Source organism: Athene cunicularia, assembly GCF_003259725.1.
Source record: "Athene cunicularia isolate RWA chromosome 20 unlocalized genomic scaffold, athCun1 chr20_part1, whole genome shotgun sequence".
NCBI classification, from domain to species: Eukaryota; Metazoa; Chordata; class Aves; order Strigiformes; family Strigidae; genus Athene; species Athene cunicularia.
This window is the reverse complement of record NW_020799125.1, coordinates 12185476-12203808: the sequence shown is the minus strand read 5'-3', so window position 1 is coordinate 12203808 and position 18333 is coordinate 12185476. Positions and strand designations below refer to the sequence as shown.

General features: G+C 38.0%; 1 protein-coding gene across 3 annotated transcripts in view; it reads left to right on the top strand.

Annotated features, from left to right (window-relative positions):
* The window catches only part of PTPRT (protein tyrosine phosphatase, receptor type T), a 338779-nt gene that overhangs the window by 56169 nt on the left and 264277 nt on the right, over window positions 1–18333 (top strand). For all 3 annotated transcript variants that reach the window (XM_026862069.1, XM_026862068.1, XM_026862067.1), the window contains exons 4-5: window positions 3083–3198; window positions 5405–5579. In XM_026862069.1, coding sequence (XP_026717870.1) covers window positions 3083–3198; window positions 5405–5579 — 291 coding nt within the window. The remainder of the gene's footprint in view (window positions 1–3082; window positions 3199–5404; window positions 5580–18333) is intronic.

Genomic DNA, 18333 nt, shown 5'->3' with positions numbered 1-18333 from the left:
AACATCTAAAGACAATCAGCCTTGCAAAATTACATGTTTTCAAGTTGTGCAAAAGGCAAAACTGTGCTCATTCTATAGCTAATGCCAGGACATCTGTGGGAATCTCTCTTCCTCTTGTTACAAGAACATAAAAGTGATTGTTTATTCTGAATCATATTGCTGTAGAAAACAATTTTAAAAGCTTCTGATAATATCCTGGGTGGTTAACTTAAGAAAAGAAGAAACAAACAAATTGTTTCATTATTTCCTTGGTAAAGGACATATCCCAGAGGTGCCTGCCTCTCAACAAATGTTAAACCCACTCAGCACCCCTGTAAAGATATTAAAAAATAAATCTCATTCAGACACTACAGTTGCACAGGAGTAGATTCAGGTTCATTATGCTGTTCAAAAATATTAGCACCCATTTCTTCTATTGCAGCCATAATAATAAGCTTAGGGTTTGGGGTATTTTTCTATTTAAAGAAACCTTGAGCCTCAGTCTTTGAGTCTGAACTTGTTTGGTTTCTTTACGCATCTTTGGTGGGCTTGATTACTTTGTGTGTCTATATTGTGTATGTAGTATACAGTTTCTTCTAAAGATATTTTTTTTAACAGCCCCTCTCACTAGTTCACAGTTTTAGTAAGTCAGTGACACCTGCTCACAAAAAAACCCCATGGATCATATCAGTGGAGCAAAATCAATGGGTTTTCTTGCAATACAGAGTTTCAAAGAATACTGCCATTCAGTGTGACAGACAGGGTTCTGCTCAAGTTTAACAGGACATTTCTGATAACTGCAGTATGGTTAATTGCTGTTTAACTAATTTATATTTGTATTTACCATGTGCTCATTGCTCAGGCCTTTGGGTGCATTTACTTCATTAAGAAATACTTACAATCTGTATTAACCAGATGTTGCTGATAACTGGCAGCATCCAGACAAATTCCCCAAATGGTCTGCGTGCGTTCCACAGCATGTTGGGTGATGACTGATCCCTTTACTGGGAAGGAGGCCAATGAACAAAGTATGGGGTAAAAGTTACGGGTTTTAAAAAAAAGAGATCTAGGATGCTGTTACACCACTGTTTAATCAAGTACTTAAACTGATTTTAAATCCATTTCTCCAAATATATGCAGGTCACTCTTCAAATTTAAGCACATTCTTGGTGACTCAAAACTGAAATGATTCAGTTAAGTAGTCCATTTTGAATCAGTTTGCCAGCTGCAGTGTACGGAACTTATTACAAGCTGCAAGTTCTCTGCAGTCTTTGTAAATGCTTCTCCTGTCTGATTCCCTGTGTTGCTTTTGTTGTTCAGCAATGACAGCCACCAGGGTAAATGTCACCAGAGTGTGTTCCATTGACTTGTACAGGCTTTGCCCCTCATACTCGTTTTACAATTGTTATAACTCAAAATGCAGCGACCATGAAGCTCCTGATGACCCTGGAGGTTACTGAAATTATTGGTGTTATTTCTTCATTTCTGCTTTACCTTCATAGATGACAGTATAGCAGACAGACCTAAGTATCAGCAAAAAGGGAGTGAAATGCCCTAATGACATAGTAATGGAGAAAAAGAAATATCTTGCTGGTGTTGCCTCTTTTTTTTTTTTTTTCTTTTTCCTTGTCTTGTGAAGGAATGCACTGTGTATCGATTTACCTTGTGCTAAAAGCTCATTGACTGTGTGTGCAGGAGCACTTGCAGGCATAGGAGAGCCCTGTGCTGGACACTGGGCAGACCTAGGCACCGGGAGTTTGGGGCTGGTGTGACTGCACTCACCCAGGCTGTGCAGCTTCATGATTGGAGCTGGCCTGTATCTGCCCACCTTAGACTGCAGTCAGAAATGACTACTATTAGCCTGCAGATATGTAGTACATTCTGACTGTCACCCAGAGGTACTTTTCCAGTAAACTTTGATGCAAATCACTGATCCCTAGACAGTACGATGGTATGGAGTCACCGTCTTTCAGCAGCTGTCAGCAAACTGAGCATGTGGTGAATGGGATATAGAAGCTAGATAAAAATATTTGATGTAGTGTATATGCATGTGTTCTCTGTTTATGTGCCTATAGTACACAAATACATGTCAAGCTTCATGCATACACAGATACAGATGCCCACATCCTTTTCAAGCTACTTGATTCTAGTAGAAAAAGGTGGTTTGGTATGTCATCTGGAGTTATGTATTTCGTTAGTGTCTAATCATATGAGAAAAGATAAAGTTGAAAAACTCTGACCTTTAGAGTCTCGTAAGGCTGTTCAGTGTGTCCTACTAAAAATTTTCAAATGGTGCACAAACTTTCTTATGAAGGTCAGCAAGAACTAAGTTCATTTAAAAGTGTCAGACACAATACTATAATATTTTTTAATTTTCTCGTAAGTTAACTTCCAGAGGTAAATGAGTCTGGTATTTAGTCAAAAAGATAATCCTCTGATCTAATTCCTTTGTGAACAAATGACTTTTGTATGTGAACAAGTGTCCTTTTTTTTTTATTGTCAGTGGCTTAATATTTAATTAATACTGAATTTAGTATCAGCAAAACACTGATATTAGTGATCTTAAACTAATACAGTGATGCAGTGCTGTCAGTTATATGAATATTTCATTTAATATCTGATTTGATATTAATGATACAATATTATTCTAAAGGCCTAGGATGTTTTTGATAGTCAATAAAATAAAAAGGAAAAAAGACCCTTGCGAAAATTTGGTTTGGGTCATTCCTTCTTGACAAGGTCAGAAGCATTTGATTGTTTTTGATCTTTATAGAAATACAATTTTCTGAAGAAATTACTTGATTACTCTTTATAGCAAGCAGTAAGAAATTTTGCTGATGACCGTGATGAACCTGTGTTGTGATTTGATGTGTGTTTTGAGATGTGCCAGAGCTCCGTATGGTCCCTTAGACCATCCTCAGTCAAATCGATCATCCACCTCACTCTGCTGTGAATAGTTAAATACTGAAGAACTGCTTTATTTTGCAAAATCCCCTTGTCAAGGCTAGGCCCTAATGCTTTGCTGAGTGTTTCTGTCTATGTTGGTGTGCATAGCTCATTACTGCCTTGCTCTACCCTTGCAATACTTTGCATCTTTTGTTAGGAAAAGCACCTCATTTCCTACGGCTTCAGAACGTGGAGGTTAATGTGGGACAGAATGCAACATTCCAGTGCATTGCTGGGGGAAAGTGGTCGCAGCATGACAAACTCTGGCTCCAGGTAATGTGCTTTTTTTCTTTTGTGGTGGTTTCTTTTTGCTGGTTTGGTTTTGATTTGTTTATTTTCTCAAGTAAAACAAGTAGAAAAAGAAAGACTGGGATGGTGGTGCGAAATCTTTTCATCGAGATCCTTTAAGAACTGCCTTAAATTGTTTCTAGGTGACAGTTTAAGGTGACAGAGTATAGATTTGTGATAAAGAAGATGGAATAAACGGTCATTGACAGCAAAATTTTAGTTTCAAACAAATGCCCATGCACCTGTGAACACTCAGTCATAAAAAGACAGAACAAGTAGAATAGATCTTCGCTTTCTGCTTTCTTATGCAATCTTCTTTCCTCTCACGATCCCAAACTGTCCTTAGCTCAGAATCAGTGATAACATGTTAGGAAGTCTGCTCTGAAGTCTTCGATTACTACCTGAAAGGTGAAAACAGGAAAAACCAGTTTGTACTCACTGCTTTTCTTCTCAATTTCCCTTGGCTGCCTTGATAGCAGATTCTTCATTGAGTCACTCACTAAAAGACCAAACACTCCCTCTCTCAATGTCTGTATTTTCACTATACTGGTTGGGCTTGAAACGCCGGGTTGTGCTATTGAGGTGGGTATAGGAACAACCTTAAGAACTCATTTTCAGTTCTAGGCTTAGAAATGGAACATCTGTCAATCTGAAGATGTGGAGTGCATGTTTCCTAGTAAGGGACAAAATTATTTCTTCTGCCATTTGAAGTGCCCTGAGATGAGGTCCCATCATTACCATGCACAGTACAGAGAGCTCTTCTAGAAGCTTTTAAAATAGTTGAGCTCTTCGCTTCTTCTAAACTTCTGTGCCACTGAACACTTAACGTCCCAAATGAGTTAAGCATTCCCTTGCTATATGTACTGGGCATGTACACCAGGCTAGTGTAAACTTTCAGAATGCTTCAGCCAGTCAACAGTTTTTATTCTCAGTTTGGACTGATGTGACTGAGGACCTGACCCCCCCCTATTTGTAACATCTGAGGCAGACAAGAATGGCCTTTATCATGGTTGCTATGGCATTTGGAGTCAAAAAACTGGCAGATTTTCTCAAACTTTTTTATTGACTTCAGACATTTTAATTAACTTTAAAAATAACCACTTCAAATAAGTTTGAATACTAGGGGAGGATTCAGTTTACCTAATCACAAAAATAAAAATTAGTACTGGGAAAAAAAGTTTGTGTTGGTGAGAGATGTAGTTAGCATCATTTTAAAATAACTTGACAGTCACTTTAATTATACTCTTATCACAGCTGTTCTCATAAAAATTACATTTTAATCTGAAATTTATTAACCTATGGTGTATTTTTTGCATCCACTGAGATTTATTTTTGGCTTATTCTTATCTTTTTTGAGTTCTTTCAGTGAAATCTTAGCACAGATATGACTAGATGTGTGTAAAAACACTTCTCACCTGAAGCAGTATGAACCTTGTCTTGTGAGAAGCAGGGGTTTGGAAGGAAATCATTATTGTTGCTAGTGGAAACCTCTTTCCCATTCTCTAAAATTGAAACATTTAATGAAAATAGCCTTGGAAACACCCCCAAAACCTGATTACTGGAAATTGGCAAAACAGCAGTGTATTTTCCTTTGAAACTCCGAACAGACTAGACAACTCGGCAAGTTCAGGTGTTTATGCTGTGGAGAAGTTTTATTTCTATTCATTATGTGTTCCTTTTCCAGTCGGGAAAATGTAGTCTGGCATTGGTAGAGAGGTTTATTGAGGAATGCTGGACGTATAAGCCTATCTGCTCATCCAACCAGTTTATTCAAATTGGTCCAGAATCAAAGTTTTACATCTGAAAATGCCAAATTTACAATATCTGTTTATTTGTAGCATTTTCCAAGGTGAAAAAAGTCCATTCATTTGTACTATTTTCATATCCTAGCCAGGCCTCTATATATACGGTGTACAGTTGCATAGTCTGAACTGTCATTCTCCAGCCTCTTCAATACATGTACCACAGTAGATGCCAAAGCACGTTTCAGAAATTAAATAGACATGAAAACTTAAATGTATGTGTAAGAATATTTAAGCCCTAGTTCATACACCCCTGTAAATTTTTCAGGGGTAATGGCTAGCAGTGTTCTCTTGCAAAATTGTGCTTGTATAAAATCTAACCTGTGATGTGAACGTGAAGGTCTGAACAATGTTAAGACGACTTACATTATTCTTGTCTGCCTTTACAGCAGTGGAATGGAAGGGACACAGCATTAATGGTCACTCGAGTGGTCAACCACAGACGTTTTTCTGCTACTGTCAGTGTAGCTGACACCTCTCAACGCAGTATCAGCAAGTACCGATGTGTCATTCGTTCAGATGGTGGATCTGGAGTTTCAAATTATGCAGAGTTAATAGTGAAAGGTAAGTTGCAGTAAACCAGCAGATTTATGCAAGGTATTTCCTCCAAGATGTCTGTGTATAAAAATTGACATCCTGTGGAAACGTATTTAATTCATACTAAATTTAAGTAAGAAAAAAGTGTAAAAGTGACATGAATTTCAATAATTTTCTTTGCTTGAATCGAAACTTTGTCTGCATACAGCCCTCTTCATAAACTTTTGTAGTAATGCATGGTAGCTATGGATACTTTTACTGTAGTCAGCTAAACAGTTTGTCTGTCAGTCAGCTTCATCTACCTTCCTTTACGGTATTTTATCAGGCATCAATAATCTTGTGATGGAGCCTTGCATGTCAGAGGAGTTTGCTTAGCACTGCTGGGAGTAAATGAGGGGATTGATTCTGCTGATGTCCTGAAGTATAGGGTAGAAACATCGGCTAAAAATCCAGCCCTGTTACTTACTGTGATTCAGGAACTGATACTGAGCCTGACACATGCAAGATCCCTCTCACTGCCTCTTAGGTGAGGAGATCAGAAGGTGGCTAAGTTGCTCCTGAGACATTCTGAGTTTGAGGTGGGGATGATGTGAGGTGGGATGAGTTTGAAGTATGGGTCTGCCCATGGAGTTTAATTTCATTGATCTAAATGTTTCACTTTTCTGAGAAAATGGAGGGCTGCTGTAGAAACAAGATCACTTCTGTCCACTGTACTACTTCCTGCCAACTTTGTCATTTGATCAGGATACTGATGCCTTTGCAATGCCTTGAATGTAGAGTGTTGTGTGGTGCAGATACTCAGACTACACAGATCATGAAGAGAATGCTCCTATTAGATGCCAAGTGCTTTTAATTCCCACTTGGTGAACTTGCATCTTGTTCAAATCCAGAGAAATTAATTCATGATTAAATGGAATTGAGTTGCCAGGAGTAGCATATCTAGTATTGTATCATAGCTAAATAGAGGGAAAGCAATCTTCCAGAGCAACAAAACATCAGAATATGCAAATCAGAATATGCTTGACACTTTCTTGTTCATTGATGTATGAAGGGAAAAACCAGAAAAATAAGTTACAAACATGAATGGTTGGATGTCCACCAAGGAGAGACATTGATAGATTCATTGCTGGATTACTCGGGCAGACACCTGGCTAGAAGTTTTAGGAGAGCAATGTTACGATGGGAAGGTACCCTTCTCTGCTGCTTCTTAAGGTGAAGTGGTTCATTTGAGGTTAGTTTGATGCAGCACTGTGACACACTGGGATTGCATGGATGAGTGCTTCCGAACAGCCTGACTAATTTTAGTGTGGATAATAGCAAATATGTAATGCATGCACACGGGTTGAAATGAAAGCAAATTGGATTGTTTAATTCTGAAGAGGTGTTTATTGAATTGCAGTAATGTACTCGGATATACATTAAATTAGTCTGTAATTGAAGTTTTGCTCAATTGATAGTCCTGCTCCTAAACCCCCTAAATCCAAGCTAATATCTTGCTTCTCATGTGCTTTCTCTTGGTCAGTTGAACATAAAATCATAGGGGATTTCTTCAACAAAAGTTAAGGTTTGAAAGTGTACCCTGTGTATCTTATTAATGTAAAGATCTGCTTGCTTCCCTAAGCAAAAATGTTTTGTTGTAGTATTGAGAAAGACTAAATTACATTTCTCAATATTGAATGATAATATTTGGTGCTTTGAAATACATGTACTTTTTCTACACCCTAATTTGGAACAAAAGATACCTATTTCAGCAATGGAAATGATCGATGAAATTAAACACACATAACCTCCTGCCACCCCCACCCCCTGCCAAGTCCTCTCCTTGTCTGTGTGGACATCTTTAATAAGAACAGTGTATTATTGTAAAGTAATCGCTGCAAATCTTGTACAAAAGATCGTGACTTCATTAGTTTCAAATTATTACAGTGTATTTAGTGGCAGGAGATACCTTTGTAGTACTGTGAAAATGCTTTTCTGTAGGCAGCTATTTGCTGTATATGCTAATACTTTCTGTCTTCTGAGTCGGTTGCAAGGCTTGCATAAATGACAATACATTTATTCTTCTCTTTGCACTCCAGAATCATAATAGTCAAAGCCAGAGAAACCTATCATTTCCATCTGTACACCTTACCATCCTTTGGTGCTCCAATGGAAATATTTCTCTGTTTCTTATTTCTCCCTATTTCTTATTTCTCTCTGTTGCACATATAGTAATTTAATACAATTTTGTACAGGGCAGTTTTCAAAAAACCCAGAGATTCTACATCTTGCTATACTGATTGCATATGAATAGAATGCTTCTTGTCTGTAATTTTCTTTAACGTAAAAGCTACATGGCAGTTACTTACATTCTGAATTAAATGTAAGTTTTGCTTGAGTAAAGATTGTTTAAGATACTGTGGAAATTGGCTGGAATCTTATTATTTAAGGTCTGTATTAATGTGTCCTTCCAGGACAACTGTTACATTATGTAAGGTTGTGAATAACCATTTTAAACTGTGGGTGTACATGGATGTTTCTTTGCAGTTGTTTTTCTTTCCTGATCCCTTTCAGATATTCTGGATGCCTAAATTAATTAGTCAATACGTGGTGGGAATCCATGGAGAGCTGATAAAGCGAGTTCATGAGCCAATTTTTCTGAGATTTTTGCTCTCCAGGAAGTCCCTCAAAATTACTTTGTTACTGCCTGATGGAAATTATTTTAAGGCTCATGGCATTTTCTTAGGGTCTGTTCTGCTACTACAGGGGTAGGAATACTCAACAGAGATCCTCTGCAGACCTCCAAGGGTATGTTCTAGTTCTCTTCAGTTTTGTCTTGGTTGATTTTCAGTGTTCAGTTAGTCAGCAAAGATGAAAAACATTCTGTCTCTTAACTGAGTGACTTTCTGTCATCCTTCTGATATTTGGGACAGCTTGTCTTTTATCAGGCACTCTCTTTTCTTGAGGTTTTTAGATGTGAGAAGCTGATACCTTCAGTGACACCAGAGAGAGAGTGGTTTCTTTTTTAGAGTTGTTTACTGTGTTTTCTCTAGGTCTTTTCTGGTATGATGCTTGTCACTGTATTTGCACTGTCTGTTATTAACTCACCAGCTACTCAGTGGAAACTGCTCTAGTGATCCGAGTGCTCTCCTAATAAGTAGACACTGGAATTTAAAAAACAAAACAAAACAAAAAAAAGAAAAACACAAAACACACCAGCATGTGCACAAATACCAAACAAAAAACCACAACCCCTGTCAGGTTATTAGAGTTGAGATACTCAAGTGTGAAAAGCATGCTAAATAATTAAACATTTAAATAATCCTATATATTTAGGCTTCTCCAGTATTAAATATAATGTGCAAATTTCAGATTCACAGTTATAAGGCAGACTCGTCAAGGAAAGCCTCTACAGGTATTTTGACTATCTCTGTATTTATCCTTGGAGCTGTGTCCAGAATAGTTTCAGTTAATTATTAAACAGCAGGAAGTCCTATTAGGAAGAAAAGCTTCCTAAAGCTTAAAAGTAGTAAGAAATAAAAACATCTGTTTTCTACAGCTGAGCCTGATCTTGGGCTGGAGCTGGCCCTAGAAATGTTGCATCAGGCCCTCCATATGTTTCCTTGAATAAAACAAGTGCAGTGTAGGTATGAAAGCCTATAATATGGCGTCACACATAGACTCAAGTGTAGAGCTTGTTCCTGGAATGAAAATATAATTGTCTTCAACATAATTGTTTAGGACGCTCACAAACTTCATAGAAAGGACTTACTAAGAGAGGTGGTGTACATGAAATAGGTGCTTTAAAGTTTTGGCTGGTTAGTTGGTTGGTTTATTAAAATTGATTTTCATGCCTGATGCATGGATAGTTCTATAACCCAGAATATTCTTGACAAATGTATTCATTAAAGCTAACATAATATCCCTGCCATCGTGGGATGATAGAACCATTGTTTCCTTGGCGGTACTCAAGTCCCCATATTTCACTCAGGAGACTGGGGATGTTGATATGAAAAGTAGACACTACTGCAACTATCCTCTTGTGCCATCAGGGTGGCTGGAACACTAAGTCCATTCCCTCCCTTGGAACCATTTATGAGATAAATTCAGCTGTGGTGTATGTGCGCTATAGATTTTACTGTTAAAAAAGTATTTTTTTCTAGTATGCATTAATAAGTTCAGATAGGAATTTTCATGCCTTCCAGCTACTTATCAGACTCATCCAGATCGCAGAAGTTGCTGTGTAGATTTGAATTCGTTTGCCTCAGTATTGCACATTAATCAAGGTCCTTGAAGTTATCGCCTTGTGAACGGGAGAAAGTCTCTTGCTGATGCTACCAACAGTATCAGTAAAGCTGTGATAATGAGGGTTCCCCTCAGGCTGTGTGCTATCGCTTTCTCTATTTTTTCCAGTTTACACAAACAGATTCAATCTGCAGAATTTACATGTACTGTACCATGAGATGTTAGGTATAGATTTGATAAAGCATGTAATGATGATATTCTTCTGAACGCTACATCAGCACAGAATGGATTTTGTGTGTGTGTTTGTGGATGGGAACCATTTATGAGGGTTACGCTGCCTGTGAAATTACTGAACAAGGGAGAATGACTTCGTGATTGTAGGGTGTCGGAAAAAGCCACTTACATTCTTTTATTTCTTTGCAGTCACAGTGGTGTAGGGAATGTAATACTCCCTTTCTTGGTGTTCGCATCTGGCTGGTAATTACTTGAACTTGTTGTTGCTCTGTTTAATTGTCTAATTCAGTGTAGTCTAATAGTAGTTGCTTTAACTCAGTTTTAATCATTAGTGTGTGGTGAGAAAAAGGGAGGCAAAGACATTACAAACACTCATTCACTCTCACCAAGAGCTTTAACTCCACTTTCTCTTCTTTCAGTTCAACAATATCTTTCCGTGAGGTGGATGGGGAAGATATGAAGACAAAGCCATTGTTTCATAGAAATCGACAGTTAGTATGAACCATATATGTTCTTTCAAAAGGAGACATTTCCTTCTGCTTCTGTTTAACCTCAAAAATAGAACTGGGAACTGAAGGCACCTCCTTGAGAACTGATTAATGTATACTTTATATACAGGATCCAGTTTTCAGAATTGCACCGAGTGCCACATGGACTGGCAGTCATGTTCCAGCACGTGCATGCCTTGTTTGTCATGTTTAGCTAACTCAACAAGGTATAAATTAGAGTAAGCACATCCAGGAAGAAAACAAAGCTACAGCTGGGGTACAAAGAAACTTCATGAACTAATGGTGTATTGACAATTTGATCTTTATTGTTTCCAACTTTTTGTATTTCTTTCTTCAGAAGCCTTTCTGTTTCTGTGTAAAATGAGCAGGGAGTACTGCCTTAAACTTTATCCTGATTGTAGCCACTTGGGAAATTATAATGGCTTTCCTATTGCACCATGGCATTGAGTTTCAGGAATTTCTTGAAAGATTAATGGTGTGCATCATTTGTGGGGTTTTGTTTGTTTTTCTTCTTGAGGCACATGTAAGTCCAAGACTTCTGGTTTTATTCTGACTGAAATTTTACTTGAGACTGGTAGAAAGGTAGGCATGGGATGAATCTCCTTGGACTTGTTTTTAATGTATAGATTTCTAAGTATGACACTGATGATGTTTAAAGGTCTTGACTAAATAGAAGATATAAATGGAGAAATGTTAAGGAACAATCTTTTTGAAGCAGAGGGGACTCCAGTAAATATCCTTCAGTTTTCCAAGGACGAAGAGCGTTATGGAAAGCTGTTTCTTCCTTCCGTGTTTGTGGGATTGTCTCTAGCCTCCCTGATGAATCTTGGGTACCAGTTGTTGCTGTGGCGTGGTGAACAGACAGCTCATGTTGACTGCGGTTCTGCTGACTGGAAGTCATGGGGGAAGTCCTCACCAGTCTTAGAGAAAGTTCTACATCTAGTACTAATGAGGAGATATCTCAGGGTTACTTTCTTCTCTCTCTCAAGACTCTATGAAATAGCTTTTCCTTATATGAAACTGTGATTAACTTGGTAAAAGATTTGAGGTTTTTTATTTATCTTTAATTGCAGTTAGTTAAACTGAATAACTGCAAGATTCCCTGTGGGGAGAAGAGAGCTTTCTTGCTGCCTTGGTTAGTAACTGTCTTTCACTCTTAATCTAGGTCATGTTCTTTCTTGCCTCTGTTAAAGGGAACAGAGGGAATCTCCAAGGAACAGAAATAATGGAAGGGAAAGCATCACTGGGTGGTAGACCTTTCCCATTCTCTAGACTCTCCCTGCTCTCCTTGACTTTTCAGTGATTTGCTCTTGTAGGGTAGACTTCTGTAGGAACAGGGATAAGCCTTGTTCTCTCATCTACGGTTCTGAGATGCCTTATCCCATCAGACAATATAAAGGAGAGAATGGTCATCAAAATCTAAATAAACTGTCTTGTCAGAGCATCCTCAATCCTAAAATATTAAAAATGTTTCAATAACTTATGTTAAGTGTTGTTCTTCAGATAAAAGATGTGATCCAAAAATTAGTGGAAATAGAATGTTATTTGCCGGTGTGTATTCCAGTAAACCATACATATGTGTTAACTTCCTATTTTAGAGAAAGCTCCCAACAAACAGTGCAGCTCATGGAAGAAGGGATGCTGGCAAAACGCAGGTGAATGCATTTCAGCCTATCTAGGATTACACTTACGTTTGTAAAGTATGGACAAGGTAATCTCACATACTTAATGCTGCCTTACATCTTGCTGAAAGGTAGCAGTAATGTGACTTCCCAGTATATTTCTGCTGGGTGTAAGGAGTGTTAACTCAAGTTGTGTTTTCAATCTGGAGTCTTCCATTGGGCTCTAGTATCCACTTGTCAGTCTACCGAGTCTTGCAACTACCCAGTGCTCGTTTGCTTATTTTTAAGAGGGAGGAATAGCAGTTACTTGACCAATACTACTTCTCCCAGTTAGCTTTCTAGCATCCTTGCCAAATGTAGTCTAAGTACAGAATTAAGTTTATATCACTTTTTCTCCAACCTATGCTGCTGTTTCTAGTAGGGTGTGTTCCTGACAGATTATCCCTATGGTTTAGGTTCTGTAGTCAGAAGTCTCAGCCTTTTCAGTTTCTAGTTAAAATTATCAAAAAGGTTTAAGGCAACTGCAAAGAAATTCAAGACTATTGATGCTCAAAAGAGAGCATCAAATGCCGAGGATGTATCCTGAATGCTTTTGCTAACTGGAAACTTCCTTTCAGTGGATAGGTTGGTAACTCACACTGGATGTGTGCCATTGTTAAATGTGTCTGGCAGCTTTTCATTGGTTTCTGTTTCTTTTTAATGTACAAATTTTCATGCAAGTTGATTGCTATTGATGCTCATGTGACACTACAATAAAAAATTGCACTGTTTTTTGCTTATGCCTTAGCTAAAAAATTTAGCAGAAAAGATGAGTCACATTCATTGTTAACTCTCTTCTCATCTTTCTTCTGCCTGCTTAATTATAGGGAAGTTATTAATGGGCTCCTCTTGGAAAATAGAATCTAAAGCTGTTCTTAATTTACCCACCCTGTGGTTACAATCCTGTTAAATGCTTTTAATTCAAGAGAAGTCCCTTGAAGTATCATCTGTCACCATACTTGGATGTTGGGGAAGAGTCTGGTGTGATTTAGGCATACTTGGACACTTGTGAAATATAATTGGTGGGTATGAGCTGTTATCTCGGCCGAAAAGATATCCTTTTTGCATCAAAATATTACTTCTGTTGCAGTGGGAAAAAAACAACCTAAAAAGTAGTGCTTTACTTAATATGAAATGCAGGAAAGGATGCATCAGATTTCTTAGAATGAAAGGATGATAATTAATGTGAGATCCTTTAAGAATTAATTGGCAAAACAAAGAGTGTATTTACAGTACAGTGAGACCTATAGATCCCATCTGTATAGGAGAAACAAATTAGTTTCCGTTGAAGGGAGCAGTCTGTTTCTGTAGGTGCAAATGCCTCAGACCAATGTGATTATTGGAACTTTAAAAAACTTTGCAGCACTAAACACAGTGTAAAGAAGCATAGTTACTGGTCTATTTCAGAAATGCAGTAGTTACTGCAGCTAATGGGCTTTCTGCAAAGGTACTATATTTGTTGTAGGAGGACTGAACTAAGAAGTTAAAAAATCACCTGTGGAAGGGACACTGCCTTTCCTGAACAAGGTGCTAATGAATCCCCCAGCCTGGATTTAATCTTTACTCTTTGTTGACAGCTTCTGTGAATCTGCTTAGGGCATGGTTGGGTTTCTTAGGATGTGTGAAATGTTTACAGAACAGTTAAAAGTAATATGGTGGTTCCTTACATTGATTTATTTTATTTACCTTTTTCTCCCATTGTACATCTTGAACCATCTTGGTGTTGAGGTCTAACCCTTCCTTAAACAATCTCTCCTCATGTGCATACTCAGCCTTCTTACAAGGCTTCCAGGACTGTGTTATACACACCCTTCTACCTCCTTTTCTTTTCGCATACCACTCACTACAGGTGCTGCAACTGATCTACTGTATGGGCAGTTGTTAAACTAACCTGCTGGGTTTGGAGGCTGGCGTTTACCAGCTGAAGCTCTAATCCTAAAGTAGAGAAAGTTAGGGAGGAAAGCATGATAGACCTTTGTAAACACTGAATGGTTGAGTTCAGAGCTAAGGATATTAGCATTATGGCAGCTCCAGAATCTTTTGAGCTTCAGAGCTAGGAGATGACAAAAAAGTCTTCTGAAGTCTGTTGGGGTGCTGAATAGAGACCATTCAGCAAGCTTGTGTTAGGTATTCGGGTGAAGGGGATTTTTGAAGTTTGTATAACATTTACCTCTGAATGATGGAGCTGAATGGCTTTGCCTTCCAAGCCAGTATAACTGAACTCCGGGGAGAAGCTGGGTGTTGGTTGTGTTTGGCCTATCCGAAGGAAGAGATTAAAGAGCATGTTTCTGTGTTAAGGAAAGAATAATCTCTTTGAAGTTCGTTCCCCACTCAACTGTGAGATTATTTGAGAAAGAAAATAACCAAAATTGCAGTTTTGAATTGAGACTTTGCAGTCTTTCTTCTCCTTCTCCACCCAATTAAACAATGCTTCATGTTTCTGAGCTAGTAATTTCCCAGCATCCCTTCTAGCTGTAAGGTGATGAAATACACTTCTCATAGAATCACCACCCTAAAATCTGTTGTGCTGCTTTTTAGCTTAGATCTGATATGTTAATCTTCTGCCATGTTAAATACCAACACTTGTTCCCCTCTTTTACTGGTGCTGAGACACAGGTTCAGATCACATCATCACTGTTATCCCTGTCCAGCTGTGACTTTTAAAGAATTCTTTAGATTTAAGAGCAGAAACCTGCTGAGCAGCAGTTAAATAGGATGATGATTACAGCAAGCCCTGCAACTATTTTAATAATTAGCCTATGAATCTGGGAAGAAAAAACCCCATAATACAATGTTCCCTAGCTCTCTACTGTCCATACTGCCTGCTGAATGCTATAACGCATTCAAGGTAAACCTTGTAAAATGCGGGCTTGGCTTGTTCATAGACGACCTCTCCTAGTGTTGCTGATTTTTCTAACTTTCCTTTTATTATGAGTTTCAGCTGCAGCATTGTGCTCAGCTATACTACACAAATATGTAAAATCCTTTCTCTGAAGAAGTTATTCTACTTCGTTCTTTTTTAACCAGATTTGTCTCCAGTGCATCTCTTCCCTCTTTCCTTCTCAGCAGGAAACTTTCCATCAGTGCCTGTTTCTATGTGAGAAGATTCAAATAGCTGCAAGACTTAGGCTCTCTCTCTTTGGATCCTATAAATCAGCCTTTGCATATGCTTTACTGTCCTGTTTATTAGCCTGCAGCTAATACCGAATTACATGACAGACTACAACTGACAAACTGTTCCCTCAGCAGGATACAGACACAAATTAAAATGGAAAAGGTTTGGATTACTGACTTCCTTAATTTTCTCTTTTATTTTTCTAAATATTATGGCAAATCCTTCTTTTGTTGCTGCTGCTTATGAGTTTTTGACTGACCCTTCTGAACATTGCTGACCATACCATACTGCCTTTTAATCAGTAGTATGGTATTATCCAGTCTTCTAAGGTAGGTTGCTCACTAAATAGTGATTTGTCAGCATTTTCCATGATTTTGAGGTTGAAACTCTAAATATAAGCCTTTCTGTGCTTGTTCTTTCTTTTTTTTTTTTTTTTACCACCTCCCTTTTACTTAACCTTACCTCTTTTACATACCTTTGCTCTACTTGATGAGTCTTGCAAATCATTTACTTCTGTTTGCCTTGTGTCAAGAATATGGTACTTTAGGGATGACCTAATAATTCCTTAGGGAATTTTAGTACATTGGTTTTGTTGCCTATTCTGAGCATGCAGAAATAGCTTAGCTTGTGGAAAATTCTGTGGTTATTGTTGTAGTCACACACCCATATGCTCTTGAGAACTGAAGTGTTGTAGTGGACAAGCATTTTGTATCAATTTCTATATATCTAACTATGAGAAGTCCTAAGTGTAATACTTTTTCAGTAATTTCTTTTTCAAGATTTGAAAAGGGGGATGTTCACTTGACGCCAATATTAGATTAGCTGTTCAGAGCTTTGAGAGCATGAGTCTTGACTTTGTAAAATGACCCCTGACAATTGAGTGTGCTGTTTATTTTCTATTGCCTAGAAAGGGCAGGACTACATTAAAAGCCGTATGGATCAGGGGACACATGCTGAAGGCACACAAGGCTTAACTCTGATATCTAGAATTGAATTGCACACTGACAGCAACTAGGAAAAATGCATTCTTGGTCTCCAAGATACAAACCTTTTCACCGTATGTGTGGTCCTCTCCATAGTTCTGCCAATTGGATATAATTTAGCATTGGTTAACACTGCGTTTAGTCAAGGAATCTGGAGAAGCTCGTTCTGTTATAGAATTATCCTAAAATTCACCATAATACCTTTTTATGGCATTTTACTGGAATCACAGTACTGTTGTAGTCTTTGCAGTAGGATTATTGGGACTTCCTGAGCAAAAAGGAAATTTTAATACTCTTTGTTAAAGCTGGGATAGTTTCAGTAGGAATTAGACTATTCTGTCTTTCAAGATTTACTTTCAAAATAGAGGATCTGAATTTTCTGCATGCCTCAGCCCCAGGTGTAGCAGTTCTATACTTATGAGGTAGTTTTATTGTTTTTCATATATCTCATTTCACTTATAGATGTAATGACAGGAAGAAAAAATGTTTAATCTAATTTGACCTTTTGCAATATGCAAGCCATAGAATTTACAAGTCATTCTTGCATATGTATAAAGCAGAGTAGTTTCAAAAAGAGATCGATCATGATTAAAAGTTTTTAAATTATAGAAAGTCTCAACAGCCTTAGGTAAGCTCTTTAAATACTTAATTATCTTCACTGCTTAGCATCTGTACTTTATTCCAGTCAAATGTTTCCAGCTTTTACAACAGTCAGATTTGAATTCCTTCTGCTAAATATAAAATAAATCTTGAAATATTGAATGTTTTGTTGTTGTGTAGGAACTTGTATTGACCATGATCTTGGCTTTGCTTGGTTAACTTAGGTAAGTGTCTTAAGTATCTTTGCAAGGTCCCTTGTTCTGTTGAAGTGCTGTTATCAGTTCTGGGGAAAGTATCTCAAACTGGATTTTCACATATGTTTGAGAAACATCCTCTTTTGTTTCCACAGTGAACACTTTTGCTTACCACGCTTGTTCTACTTGCTAAGGAATGGGAAACTTTAAGCATGTGAATTCCACGCACACACACACACACACACACATTCCCCCCCCCCCTTTATTTGCTGGCCAGAACTGCCTTCAGACCTGGATTTTTTTGTTTTATCTTGTTGAAACTGGAGGCTGTCATGTGGTTCAGAGACACTTGTGTTAGAGAAAGAGACCTGGTTGAGAACAGTCCTGCAAGTAGACTCCTAAGCACATGCCATGTATGTTAAGTCCTACTGATCTCAGTGGGACATCAGCTCAGGAACTTAAAACATATCTAACAGCACTGAATGTCATAAATGCCACTCCCCTGAAGATAAGCAGAGCCAAAGTGCAGCACTGAAATAGTGATTGCTCAGGTCCAAGATCTTTGATATGGACTGAGAGCAGCGATAAGCTGAGAGATGCTAGGATCTGTGGGCACAATTGGGAAAGATGTCCAAGGCCTAGAGAGTCTAAAGGCTTCTATCAACTGCAGCATATTTTAGCTTGGGTCCTATTCCCCTTGTTCTGCACCAGGACTCCTTCAGAACAGGATAGGGAGTCATTAGCAATAGTTGTTCAGTGCAGAATTCCAAGTTAACACAGCTTCATGGCTATAAAGAGATCTTCCTGAGCCAGTACATTCAGTAGGGAAAGAAACAGTTCCCACTTACACACATTTTAAATTCTGGATGACATCCAGCAAAAGAAAGATTCTCTTTCCAGCCCCCCATTTCAGGGAAAACTATTTGCAAAGAAGTCAAACTGGACTTACATTTTTGCAACAGTTACTGAGCAGTTGTAGTGGTTTGGGGGGTTTTTTGGTTTCTGGGGTTTGGTTTTTGTTTTTTTTTTTCTGTTGTTGTTTTGGGTTTGTCTGTTGGCTGTTTTGGGTTTTGGTTGTGGGTTTTTTTTAATAAGAACCTGGAGACTATACCATAAGAGCTATGAACACTGATGCCTGTTAAACTAAGAAAGAATGTTTATTGCTTTGAAGCATTAATATCTTCAATAACTATCTAGTTTTGAGAAAGTCATCTATATAGAAGATCTAACAAACAGCCTTCTTCCAAGACCCCTAAAATCA